Source organism: Molothrus ater, chromosome 4 (genome assembly GCF_012460135.2).
Source record: "Molothrus ater isolate BHLD 08-10-18 breed brown headed cowbird chromosome 4, BPBGC_Mater_1.1, whole genome shotgun sequence".
Taxonomy (NCBI): Eukaryota; Metazoa; Chordata; class Aves; order Passeriformes; family Icteridae; genus Molothrus; species Molothrus ater.
The window spans coordinates 31,906,073-31,920,473 of record NC_050481.2 but is presented as its reverse complement, the minus strand read 5'-3'; the positions used below and the strand labels follow the sequence as shown (position 1 = coordinate 31,920,473).

General features: G+C 38.0%; 1 protein-coding gene across 1 annotated transcript in view; it reads right to left on the bottom strand.

The window, feature by feature from the left end:
- The window catches only part of FNIP2 (folliculin interacting protein 2), a 50,526-nt gene that overhangs the window by 13,317 nt on the left and 22,808 nt on the right, over positions 1–14,401 (bottom strand). The window contains exons 3-12 of the mRNA XM_036381792.2: positions 12,433–12,567; positions 11,256–11,356; positions 11,098–11,169; positions 10,399–10,499; positions 8,911–8,982; positions 8,172–8,301; positions 4,558–4,759; positions 3,901–3,989; positions 2,900–3,046; positions 2,613–2,782 (exon numbers count right to left, since the gene is read on the bottom strand). Coding sequence (XP_036237685.1) covers positions 2,613–2,782; positions 2,900–3,046; positions 3,901–3,989; positions 4,558–4,759; positions 8,172–8,301; positions 8,911–8,982; positions 10,399–10,499; positions 11,098–11,169; positions 11,256–11,356; positions 12,433–12,567 — 1,219 coding nt within the window. The remainder of the gene's footprint in view (positions 1–2,612; positions 2,783–2,899; positions 3,047–3,900; positions 3,990–4,557; positions 4,760–8,171; positions 8,302–8,910; positions 8,983–10,398; positions 10,500–11,097; positions 11,170–11,255; positions 11,357–12,432; positions 12,568–14,401) is intronic.

The window sequence follows — 14,401 nt, the reverse complement described above, 5'->3', positions numbered from 1 at the left end:
AGCAGAAAATCAAAATACAACTGCAATATGAAAGGTAAGCACTACAACATCATCATCTGAGTCCCCCCAAGAATGACTTATTTGCTATTTATCCTGAAGATCTGATTTTTAACAGAACTAAGATTGTACTTATCCTACTTTCAACATATTTCTTTGGGAGAGTGGCAATTATCTTCCAGCTGCTTATAATCATCTATCAGCTAAAGGGTTCCTACTCCAGAGTTCTGGGAGAAGTAAACATAGATAGCCAGTAAGGGAATGTTCACATTCCCTATTGGTAAAAGATCAGCTAACTCAAACAAGTGTCTATTCCTAGGATGAGTTAACCCAGTTGTCTTCACATGACACCCATCAGAGCACACTCACTAAATTGTCTTTGGTTAACCAATCTATGTCTGGTCTCACCAGCACATGGGAGACAACCAGCAAACGCTCAATTTTCTGCAGCTACCTGAAGTGTGGAAAGCAGGCTTCTCTACCTTGAGGCTTGATCAGCTACCTGCTAATCTATCAGACTGCTTTCAGGTGCTAAATCCTTCCTCTGGGCTGCTCAAATTTTGTTCTGGACAGAGCTTGCCATCAGGATTTTGTACTAGACCTCAAGAAGCAACACTATATTAAGAGTTACAAACAGAGCTTCAGAAAGGCTTCTTCCAAGGGCAAGGAAAGAAGACCTTGCCTCTGGTTTCGACACTAACACAGCAAAAAAAAAAAACCTCAAGAGCACATTTATGTCCAGCCTCCTCTCCTCGTTATACAGAACATAAAAGGAATAAGGCTCCCAACTCCATTCCTACAAAACAAGGATTGATGAGACTGTAATTCCATGGCTCTCTTACTGTCTCCCCTGCTAAGATCTGCCATTTCCCACTATGCCAGAGATGCACTGGAGAGGTTCCTGGGTGGTAGGTAACATCAGTGGTGCTATTCTCCTTCTGTTAGGGACACCCTTGCAACCAAGCCCAGATCCTAACAAGCGAGCAAATTCATTCCTCAGGAACCAAAAGTGGGCTTCAGACTCCTCAATTAATCTAAAAGGCTGGTAGGTCACAAGGACAAGCAATATTGAAATGAAACTGGAATATATTGTTTTACTTTTGAGTTGAGCACAGTTGCTATGGAAATCAGATTAAGGCTTCATGTTCATTTGCATAATTGGCTTTTATATAAATACTAATAAGACAGTACAAGTCAAAATCATTATCTTGAAAAAGCACTAATACTTGTTAATACCATTAGATTGAAGCTGGTATTTAAGAGACAGTATGTCTTCATGACAGAAGGACTTACAATTGTATTAGTACATAATTGCAGTTGATATGTAATATGTAATGAAAACATAGGTCTGAAGGTGGAAAGACGGGTACATCAAAATCCTGTCATTTCCATTTCTAAGCACCAAGACTTGATTTTTTGTTTTTCTTCCCTGTTCCTAAAGAAGAGGGCCAGCAGAGGGCAACATCTCCCTTTCACAATCAGCTTTTGCAACCACAAGAGTAACAGCTTTTTGGGCTTTATAAGAATGAAACAAAATCAGAGAGCATTTTGAGTTCAGGCACTGAGAACTTGGCAGGACAAAAAGAGAAACAGACTCTTGACTAGTCACCAGTGGTGACTCCTGGGAGCGACCACAAGAGCTACTACTGAGCTTACGCCTCCAGTCCAGCTGGTTTTTGTAACTCCAGGCCTGGCTCTGTCCTCAACACCACGAGCACACTTGAAATTTCCCTTTCAGTCTAACCTCTGCACAATGTTTAAATGACATCTTTTACCAGGAAACAACTCACTACAACTACATGGCCAAAGTAGCAAAGCTTTCATAGAGGTTACTGAAAAAAAGAAGCCTGAGACAATCAGGAAGAGACAGCACCAGCATCACAGAGTAAGTCACATCACTGCCTCAGTGTGCATGTGTGTTATTTTACATGACAACATAGTACATCAGCTAAAGTGAAGGGCTATCTGATGTCAGGATTTCATCTGCTGCCAAGAAGAGGAGGAATTTTTAAATATTTATCACTGACAGAATTACTTTCTGAGCTTTCATTCACCTACTCATTTGACATCAGTTATCTAGTCCCTTGTATCAAGATAATTTACAAGCTATAAAATTTGTCAGAGACCAGCCTGAGGCACAGAGCATAGAAAAAAAATCTTGCCCCAAGCCCATTCATGTAATAGTAAGTGAATGGAGCTACTGGCAGTTGCCAGACTTCTAATCTATCGCCCTGCTCTCTATTCTAGCTATGTGAGAAAGAGACAAAGGGAGGTAGCCAATTTCAACTACAAAGGACCTCCAAGGCCCAGGTAACTCCTCTCAATCCAGTCTATTTCGTTTTGTTTTTTCCCAAACTGCTCACAACATTCATAGCACTTGCATCATCTTAATACCTCTATAACAAGTTAACCAGACAGTGTAACAGAGGATGTCAACAAGTAACAAGAATAAAAAGCAGGATATGCAAAGAGGCCTCCAAATTCTCTGATTAATCAGGCAAAAGACACCTGTTGGTAGGAGGAAACATGACCTGGACTACATGCAGCCCTTATCTAAAAGGAGTGGATGCACAAAGGTGCTTGTTATAAGCTGAAGCTTTCCAAATCATACTGACCCAGCTGTGCCCAGAGTGGGTTATATGGGTGGGATTTTGCCAGCATGTTGACAGACTGGGATGTGCGCTTCTCAGCGAAAGCCTTGATGGGAGGATGGTCAACAGGCATCACTGTTGGGACCCACGCCAGGTGATATGTCAGCACTGCGGTCAGCAAAGCAGCAAAGAACCTAGGAGGGAAAAACGTTTAAAAAAGCTTGTCCAGCAAAAGAACATCCCATTAAGTGCTTTGCACTGGGAAGCACAAAAACTTTTTCTTAAAAATAAAGGGAGTGGGGGAAGCTTACTGATTTTTGTTGATCTGTTCTATCAGAAAGGTAAATTCTTTAAGAAAACGCTGGCATAGCTGATTCTTTTCCAGGGTGCTGGACATCATATTAAGCCACACAGGCTCTGCAATCCTTGGAACAGAATATAGGTTCCAGATGGTAACTCTGCCCAAAGATAAGTCCCAAAAAGTCAGTGTTAACATGCACATCTCAATTCTGCAAATAAATATAAGTAGCCCCTTTCCTCTTCTGTTGTCCAGATTATAATTTGCTGCCTTTTTTTTTTAAGATTTAGGAGACTAAAACTGGAAGAGTTTTTACTCTTCCAGTAATTACTAGTGTTGAGAACACTAGTCTGTTCAATTCATATTATCAGTAACCCAGTGTCTTCATATGAATTACATATTTGGCTTCTCTTTTTTGCATTCCCATTTGAATTTTATTCAGTGAAACCATTCAGAAATAAATTTGAGGGGAAGAAGAACTCATTCTATTCATTGCACAGATTTGATTCTACATTCCAGATATTACAGAACCTCCATTCCATTAAAGCCTTCTCTCTCTCCTGGGCTGACTTTCTTAGCCTTTGACCATTCCTTCCTTTCTCAACTACAGAAAAGAGAGCTTTTGACTGCAACTTTCTTGCCAGTTACATCGTTCAACATCCCTGGCTAGGAGTAGACACATCTATCTGCCTGAGTACCTCACTCCACCCAACTGTACAGTCATCAGCAGAAGCCAGCTCTTGATGAGATGTTTAGACTTTAACTGACAATCCCAGGAACATGTGAGTGCAACAGAACTACTTTCATTCTCATTTGGAAAATGGCTGAGCTGGTTTGCTAAAGTTTTCTGAAAACATTTCCCCAACAACCAATGCAGAAAATTCATTCACACTAACTGCAAGACTGTCTAAAATACAAGACCTTACATTCAGTTGCTTATAACTGGAAGTGACAAATATCTTTCATGGGGCATGAAAAGTGCTCTCCTTGTAATTCAGAATTCCATCAACTCACCTGAATTCTCCCAGGGCATCCATGACACGGCTGATATAAACCTGCACTCTCTGGCTGGATTCTGCTATTTTTCTACATGAGATCATGGCCTTGATTAAGAGTTAAAGACACAAAACAGCTGCTTAAAGGATTCACATTCTTCATCTTTTTAAACTTCATTACACATGTCAAAAATAACTAAGATCTAGCCCCAGTCCTATACAGCCACTCAGGACAGCAACAAATGCCAACCTCCCTCCAACTCATAGGAGACCAATCCTTAATACTGGACAAGGGGAGAGAAGAGAACATTTCTAAGAAGACAACAGCAAGACAAATATTTTGTGTCTCTCTTTTAGACACTGCATGAAAGGTCAGAGTACCATCATTTCCACAGTCTCTAGGGAGTCAAGAAAACCTCAGAGTGAAATATGGCAAGAATGAAGGAAAAACCACCCATAGCATAAAACTCTCCATTCTAATTCTGTCTAGAAAAGAAACTGCACCTCTTTCAGCAAATGCTGAGTTCCTACACTGGGCTCAAGCTCAAGACTGCATGTGTAAGGAGGGAGGCAAGCTTGAAACCACGCACCTTCTCCCACTCTTCATCTATCAGATTCTAGAATACTTCATTCTGATTGACATTTTTCCACATTATGCCAAATTAGTATTCTGTACCTTTTCTATTGCATATTTCAGCTTGTTCATGTGAGACTCAAAAAGAGGAAAGTGAGAGAAAAAGAAATCCTGGAAGTTTCTCTGAGCTTCTTCTTTTTCAGGCAGAGAAAAGATGATGCTGATTGCAATTTTTTTCCTCCGAACCATCGCAGGATTGGAGCTGCAGCTTTCATCAGCCATACTAAACATTTCTTCAGTGGACCTGTAAGACAGATTTGTTAGGACAGTTACCTGTGTACTGAGAGAGAATTCAGCTTCTATCCATAGCTCTCTGTATAGTGGAAGGTAACTCATTTGTAGGACTCCTTTGACTGACTACATAAGGCTTTGCTGTCACATGTTTCTGAACAGAGGATGCCTGACATTTTGATGGATAAGTCCTGTGCTTGTTCAAATAGGAAGAAGACAATCCCCAGAGAGGCCTGGTGTGAACACTTTGCTCTGAGACAGAACTAATTCCCACCTCAATTTACCTTTGAGGGAGATGAAGAAAAGGGAACAGAGATACATCACACAAAATCATAACCAAAAAAAGCTTAAAGGTAACTTGGGAGCTGTGAACTGCATCCAGCACTCGAGCTCCTCTCTAGGTGCTCAGCTGCATATCTGTGATGCTCTTGAATCTGGACTGTTGCTCATGAGGGAAGTTGGGAAACATATAACCTATACTATCTATATTGTTCTGGCATCTTAAGATGGATGTTTGCATACAAAATAAAACTTTCTATTTTAACTGAAGACAAAATGTCACCATCCAGTAATTACTGTAAAAACACAAACTTAATGCATACAAATACATGTTTGCCTAGCTCAAAGTTGTGTAGACTTTAGTTTAGAAAGATTTATTTTCTGCTTAAAACTATAAAAAAATACCAGAAAGAAAAAAAAAACCACCCATCCAGTGGCTGTTTCATAACCATTATTATTTCCCAAAGTTCTGCTTATTTCCTTGAGAGTGCTGCCACATTTCTTTCAACAATTGTCTTTTCTCAATATTACACATGGGTTGCTACTAGGACCAATACTGCTCAATGTTTTGATTATGAGCCTGGCCTGTGGACCAAAACACACCTTCAGTGAGTTTGCAGATAATCTCAAATGGGGGGAAATTGGTCAATCAAGGGGATGGCAGTGTTCAGAAAGGTTGTGGAATCTCTATCCTTGGAGATTTTCAAGACTTACTCAAGAGTCAAGTTCCACAGACACCTGATGTAAATTCCAAGCTACTGCTTGGCACAGGCAACTGACTTGGATGATACCCACAAGTCTCAGCCCAGCATAATTTTTACTGTGATTATACAAAAGGGTGACAAATCCCTCACCCTGTTCTTCTATAAATACTAGCCTTGCAGCACTAGATATTGATACTGCTGAATTAACAAAATTATTATTTTTTCTTGCTTAAAGAGTCTTGATCAATTTAACTGAAAACCACTACATACATACGTATATATATATATATATATATATATATAATATGTATAAATAAATAAGTAAAATAGTATGGAAAAATGTCTGTTGTAAGGAATTTCAACTGAATAATGGGTTTTAATCTAGTGAGAAATTATAGGAGAAAAAGGTAAAATACAAAAAAGCCATGGACGCATTCTGAGCAGCACTCATCTGGAAATAGCTTGGTTTTAGAGTTTCTTTTAAGTTAAGACTGCAATACCAGTCAGTGGTAATTAAAAGTTTGAAGTCTTTTCATATCAAAAGTATCTTGAAATGGAGTCTGTAGTATTTATAGAACACTATGAAGCAATTAACAAAAGGAAAGACTCAGGGCTAAGCATTCATTCTTAGTCCATTCTAAAAATACTTAGTTTACAGTTTAATTGGTTTGACAAAGTTAAATATACAAAAAATTCTCATCACAGAAATATGAGTCCATGAACACAGGACAAAACAGACAATTAAACCCCAGAAAAAAAACAGCTTGTGGGAAAACAGAGTTCAAGACAAAAACATAACCTCATCTGAACTTCAGGAACTTGCATACAGAGACAGAAATTCCCAAGGAAGTCAGGAAAGGATGGTCAGTCAGCATCTAAGAAACATCACAAGCTTTTGTACTGCTTCCCAGGAACAGAAATTGGGGAATTTAGGTCTGAGAGAGAAGCCTTTTCAACAAAACTGCTAATCTAGCTTGCTTGCCAATTGACTATGTGGAGTTCCAACTAGACATCTCAATTTCTTTGAGCTATTGGCCTAAAACATCAGTCACAGAGACTGTAGAATCTTGGCTGTAACAACCTGGGGTGCAAACTCTGTGGCACTGAAATATTCAACCAGAAGCCTACTGTTTCTCTAGCAAGTAACCAGAAAACAAGTATCTGAAGAGGCCTTTTGGCTTAGAAAGAATCCCAGTTCAAGAATAATTCTAGACAGTAAAAATAATGATGTGCTGTTTCCCGTATCTTTCCCCAGCACAGGTTCTCCAGTGGGAAAAAAAACCAACAACCCTGCTCCAGACAGCAAATAAGCAGCCCAAAAAGGCCTTCCTCTAGACAATTTGTAACTTTCAGAACGTTTTGCACAAATTTATATTTGTGAAAATTTGGCTGCTTCTTAAACTGGGCTGAAATGATCTTATTTACCCTAGATGTTTTAACCTTTTTTACATGGGCTGCTCTCAGCCTTTTTTCTTTAGGAAAAAATACTTCAGTTTACTTAAAGCAACCAGTTTATTCTCAACTGCAAGTGTGATTGAGACAGCACAACTGCTACTTTAGTACCATGGCACAATTCTTCATCTTAAAAATTATTCACTAAGAATAGCTAGAAAAATGCTGCAAGTGTTGATTTACACTAGGGAAAGCTTTGCAAATGAGGCTTAATTTTTATTTTTTACTGACTACATATTTTAACTGGCAGTTTTTATGCTTCTCTTAACTGACAAGGGAGAGAGGCCAAACAGCATGAATTTCTTGTAGGTCTCCACTAATTCCATTCTGTCTCTGGGTACAGGTGGATGAGTACAGAGAGAGGATAATCAAGAACCATTTGCTATTTTGCAAATGACAAGGGAAGAATTTGCTTATTAGCTATGAAAAGTCTGCTGCATTCCATGCTTTGTTATGCCACTGAGCTACAAAAGCTAATAAAATTCCAAAACAGAAGCCAAGCTTTTTGATCACAGCTTTTCTTTTCTTCCTGTTTTGGCAGAAGTCACATCAGGAACATCCTGTACCAGCTAAGAGAGTCGTCATGGGCTATTACTCCAAAATTTCACTAACTGCTCACTGGTCAGACTTGATCATAGCATAAAGTCATTATGGCAGCAGTGCTGTTACAGTCCCTTTCATCTCAAGAGGATGCTCTGCTCCTTCAGAAACAATTTAATTTATTTTTCAGAATATGGCTTCATACACAGCCTATACATTCACACCATATTAATATACAGCCTATGTAATCAATAAAAAGAATTATATTCCAAATTGGGCTTTGAAGTTCATGTTCAGCCAAAATTTCACCTTTTTTTATATTGGCAATCTTATGTAACACGCACAGAAGATAGACTGAGTTGAGAGCATTTAATAACAGGGTTTGTGCTTTTAAAGAAAGGAGGCTTAAGCTCTCAAACACTTGTTGTAAGAAGAAAGGGGCTCACTCACCATCTTGGAATAATTCCATTCTCTAAACTGGTTGTCTGACTTCGGAGCCAGCGACGTTGATAGCTGCTAGAAGATGATGATGAAGAGCTTGGAGATGGAAAAGGAGTAACCAGAAGACTGCTCAGAGATGCTATGAAGAAAGTAAGAAACCCCACATACAATGAATCACAAAGAGTGCTGGTTAAATACTTTTCTTCATACTCTAACAATAATTTCTCACAAATATTGCTCTTGCTTTCTGGTCTTTTTCACACAACTCACTTGCAACAGGAGAGACTATTATTTAAAATAAATCTTGCTGCTTGAGGACATTAATTTGTTATAAAGTAGGAGATCATCCCTACTTAAACATACTAAAATGTATCTTATTCTCATTAAAAGTGTTCTCTCCCACGAGTTGTTGCACTCCCATTACAATAGACAGGATGACTTCTGCTTTTCATTTTCCTATTCAGTGTAAAAAGCCATTTCTCTTCATTTGCTCTAATAAAGGCTCCAACCAGTTCTTCCTCCAAATTATAAACTGGTTAAGAGCCCAGAACATGGTGGCTGTAAACAAAGAATATAATTGCAAATATTTTTGCATAAAGGCTTGGGGCAAATGCAGAAGGCAAACTACCTAGCAGATAAAAACAATTATGGATTTACAGGTCACGAGGTGTCTATATTTCAGGTGAATCACTGCAGCCAGGAATTGTAACAATTACAAAAGCAGGCAAACAAGATAGACAGCAGATACCTGACCGAGCAATGCCGCTGTCTCTGTCCTCATTTTGTCCTCTGCTAGGCATATCAACAGGTGTGCTGTGTGCTAAAACAAACAGAGCAGATCAATAGAAAATATTACATAATTCATCATACTATCTGTCAGCATTTTAAAAAAATGTTCAAGTTTAAAGGTCATACACCAAAAAAATTACATCCCGTACTGTTGCTCAAAACCAGTATGGTGTGAAGAGAGGTGGCAGCAAACAGTAGCCTGTGCTGAGTATCATGTTACCACAGGAAGGTTATTTGCCCAAATGTAAAAACATCTCTAAGGAGCTTAAGAATATGAATACAGTCTGCATTATCAGAAATCAGATATACTTTGAAAGTGAGGGCTGGTGGTATCCTCATCACTCTTGATAAACTGAGTATGCAAGATTGCCCTTTGACACAGGTTAAGATCAGAATGATATAGTCTAGCACAAGGTCCATTAAAAGCTTCTGTTTCACTTGCTGAACTGAGATTTACTGTCCACAAAGCCTCACCATAAGAAATACTCAGTCTATGTCAGATTACATCGAAGTGTTAGTAGTGCAGAGTAACTCAAATTGTAGAGCATGCAAGATTTGCAAAGGCTGTGAAGAAACTGCATTGGTATTTCAGTTCACATTTTTGCAATTAACAGAAGTAATTAGGCCTGAGGTCTACCCACCTGTATGGATCATCATTCTGCCTGTAAAAAGAGACTTTATGCAGCCTAAAGTTTTGAGAATTAAAGAAATTAATATTGCTTAAGGAAAAAAAAACCTTTAAAGCCTCCCAGATTTAGCTCAAAAATTTTGAATGTCTGCCACCAAATTAAAAAGTAGCAAGAGATCAGAGAAGAAAAAGCTGTACACTAGCAAGACACCTGCATGTTAGCAAGAAACCAGCACCAAGCCAGGAAACATAAGTTCTCTAAGAAACATAAGGGCTAATTCATCTTTAAAAGACTGCATAAAATATCTTTAAAACAAAACACAGTAATTTAGCTTAGCTATCTTTTCAGAACACATATTTTTTAAGTATATACCAGATACACCTGTTGTCACTATTTCAGCCCTCTGTTTCTAGAGACTAATTATGCATGTCCTGCAAAGATTCAGAAGGAGCTGGATTTGTGTGTGCATATGGATGGGTCACACTGTGGCTGGCATTCCACACAAACCTGCAAAGAAAGAAGCACTGCGGATGAGCCGGAGGGGACCTCCTTCAGACACACCCTGCAGCAGTTTGCTGCTACACAGCTGTAACACACCTAGGAAACAAAAGCAACGTAGAGAAAATGGAAAAAAATGGGGGAAAAAAACCCAAAAACAAAACAAAACAAACAAACAAACAAAAAAAAACCAGAAACAACCAAGCCAAATAAAAGGTAAAAAACCCAAGGAGGTGATGTACTGGGAAAAAAAAAAGCCAAAATTGAATGAACAGATGGCCTCGTGTTGTCAGAAAGACACAGAACCTGGAAATATTTACCTAGATTACTTCCACTGCGACAGGTTCCCAAACCATTCTGATTGGAGCTCAGCTTTCCCAGACTGGGATCCTGGTTGATGCATTCAAAGCTATCTTGCAAGCTAAAATAGGGGGAGAAGCCAGTATTCCTTCAGAATATGATCAATATTTAATATTAATATTAGCTTAAGAATTAGGTTCATTTTATAAAAAAAGAAGGCTGAATATTAACTTTAAAACCAAACTGAAGGACGAGTTGATTTCTGAAACTGGAAGGAAGCAGGCATTTATTTTTTATATTTAAATTATTGGAAGCTTCTTTCTAGGACACTTGGGATTCAATTTATTCATATTTGCCCGTTTTGGGGAGGAGGTACAACAGAACAGCGTATCTGTTGAAGGAAACAGAAGTGGGATACGGGGTCAAAGCATTCTCAGCCTATCCCTTCCTCACCCTTCTGACAGCAGTAAGAGATGGACATTTTGATTGTCCAAAGCACCCAACCTCTGAACTTTATTGCATGACCTGAACAAATTAGGAAGCGGAAACTTGGAGTTGTTTTTTTTTTAATTAAAATCTTGGCTGGCCTAGGATCTATTAAGAGAATTCTTCTCCACAGCTGCCTTCTCGATTTTCTACCAGAACTACAAAAGGAGAAAGAAAGACACTGCACTGGCTGGGAAAGGAAAGAAATTATATATAAAAAAAGATGTTCTTACTTATTGTTGCTTCCACTGAAGCTTCCTACCCTGGCTGAGAAGACTTTACTTATCATCAGCTGTGGGGGAGAGCTGAAAGGATAAACAGTCATTTATTTCACTGAGTCATCAATTCCCAGTGCCTGAAAAGACAGTGCATCACAGAAAAGGACACTCACCGTATGTAGTGAATTTTCAAGGTGGAGCCTTTGTAACTCATTGCCACTGAGCCAAACATCATTTCTCCCAGCATATTGACATCGGAGGCTGGTCTGGTGTACTACACAGACAAGAAGACGGGAACAGCAAAGTCAAAAATAACTTGGCATACTATTTCAACTTACCATAGTGCCACAGCGATGCATGGGGAATGGAGAACAAAGAAGTTCATCTTTTTCATACAAAGCAAGATCAGTGTGCACTCAGTGTGGGTTTAACACTGTGGATTTAGCAAGTTCAGCAGGAAGAAAACCTGCATTTTGCTCACTAGATGAGCAGTGCTATCCTTGTTCTGGGCAGACCCCCAAAAGCAAGAGAGAAAAAAAGATCTTCTGCATTTCTAAAGAAATAATTGCATCCAGCAACATTCCTATATAACAGAATGTTTGATAAAAGCTGTAAATGTTCACAAGACTTGGATTCTGTGGTCTGGATCCCCAAAAAATAAACTGCCTTCCTTATCCAAATGAGTAAATTCACCTTCCCTGTCTTTGTAGAAAACTTCTTCGAAACGTTTTTTATTGGAAAATTATTTGTGATTATACTTAGAAATGCAGTCTTCAGATCAGTTGCTTATTTTGTTTCAAAGACTGATCATCAATAGCAAATACAAAGAGAAGTTTGTTAATGCTGAAGAAAATAACCTTTCAGTTAAATATCATCATTTTCTTTTCCCACCTTAACCTATACATCCTTCAAACTTCATTTTTCTAGGTGAAATGCTAATGCTTTTACTAAGAAAGTGACAAAGTACTTAAAATTTAATGTTATAGTAAGACAGACTAAAGGGATTCTTAATAAACTATGTTCAACAGCCTCTTCAGAACTGACCTGAACCACAAGCACACATGAACAGAGAACAGTATAGTGCTTCTTACAACCTTCTTATGACAAAATGCTATTAGATATATTTCACAACTCCTTGAAAGGTATGACCAAGATAGACTAAAAGGTTAAGATGCACCCAACACATATTTTTATTCTACAACACTTTGAGGATAGAGTAGACCTCAAGGTTCAGATTAAGCTGTAATGTAATAGAAGCCAAAGTCATTCAATGCATCTAAGCACAGGCTTTAATAAACTAACTCCTTCAGTAAAATGGAAAAACAAAAGTAACAAAGTAACAAATATTACCTGATACTTCGGTATCTGTTCTTTGATATTTTGCATACAGCTTACAGAGGGACTATGGGAAGAAACACTGTTGTTCCCATTGCTTGCTTGGCAGCTCTTGGCAGAAGTCTTTACAGAAGCCTCATCTGCCATTTTCTATGTTAAAACAGAACAATGTGATAAAAAGTAAATCTGAGAACTCCCATTCTAAACATATCATGGCAAGAATCTCCTTAAAACTACAGGAAAGCAACAGAAATAAAGAATACTCTTATTTGGTTCAAAAAAATGTATCAGTTTTAAAGTATTTTTTCAAATGCCAGCATCAGAGCAAGTGGAGAACTGCTCTCACATTCACACTTCAGATAGGTTTTCATAGTATCACATATAATCAGAGTAATCAGTTTCACAGGAAGATCATTCCCAATTGTTATGAATTACTCTTTGTAATCTTTGCCAAAATTTATGTAAACAAAATCTCAGTTTATGGGTTTCTTACAAACCAATTCCTGTGATCATTTGCACAATTAATCACTCAAATTGCATGTAACTTTTGCTCCCCAAATGATTAACACATTTCTAAAAAAGAAGAACAGCCAGCAAAAATAAGGGATAGATAATCCATTATTTGGTAGAATTAGCAGGTTAAAGACAAACAATGTATTTGAATACTCAATGTGAATAAGCCTTAGTGTATTTCAGAAAAACACACAGTAGACACACATACACTCCTTTGACTTCAATTTAAACAGGACTGAATTTGAAAGTAGTTCTGTCTTAATTTTAAATGAATCAAGTTTTAGTTTTGGTGCTTGACAACAACCAAATACTCAAAATTATTTTTAACATCCATGTGTTTGCATGGCATTCAAAGTACTATGGCTGTTTTAAAAGGGTACTTAGATTAGTGAGTGTCTGGCTAGAAAAGAGATTATAGCCTGTATTATGTGTTATGAGGGAGGTTATAATCTGTTTTATGTCAGTGTTGCATAGAGTGTTTCTGGTAGGACATTTTGTAGTTAACTTTTAGCTAAGGTATTCAAGCAAGTGGAATAATTTGAGTATTTAAATGAAGCCAGAAATGCATTTTTTGCTAAGATGCTATTGGTTTTAAAACAACTTTAAGATACTTAGTAATGACCTTGATTTTGGGCAGGGGGTGGGGGAAGAGGGGAAGCAAGATTAACAAGCAGTCTGACCCATTTACGCTCTTAAGTAGATGATCAGACATCAGCTGATGATGCTCATCAGTCTTACTGATTCAGCACAATGGCATATTTACAGTGTGACCGAAATACAGACTGGTGCTTTTAAAGCATTTTCATAACTAAATCCTACAAGTTGTGACTGTTCTTCTATGGCTTATACAGGTGTATATATATAGCTCTGCAACAAACCATGTTAGTCTAACAAGCTGAAGGTGTTGGTTCTAAAAAAAAACTTCAAAACAAACAAAAATTAGAAATAATTTAATGTAGAAGAGAAACGGAGGCAGTGGGAAAAAAACAAGCAAAACCACCACAAAACAGAAAACACTGTTGGCTTCCTGATCTTAAAATGACCTAAGTTTGCTGTAAGCTTTACTCCACAATTAGTGTGCTTGGAGAGAAAAAAAAGAACTTGCACCTTGAGAGCATCTGCTCTTGCTTCTATGTGTCACCAAAACTTACATGGCCATATAAACCACCATGTGTCATGCTTATGTGGTTAGCCAGTGAAGTTGTTTTAATTCACATAGAGACAACAGCTTTACTACTCCAAACACCAAAGGAAAAAAGCACCTTTAGACACATGGTGTACATCACTGAAACAGATTGCACAGCCAGGGCTAGCAACAAAAAGCAAACAGTCAACATTAGAAAGGCTAAAGCAATCTCAATTTAAGGGTAAATAGATTTCTCTGCCTGAAAGCAAATCTGTATTGTTACATTTGAATACCATATTTATATTATAAATACCAAATACCAGACAGGATCATAGGCTTGTTAGA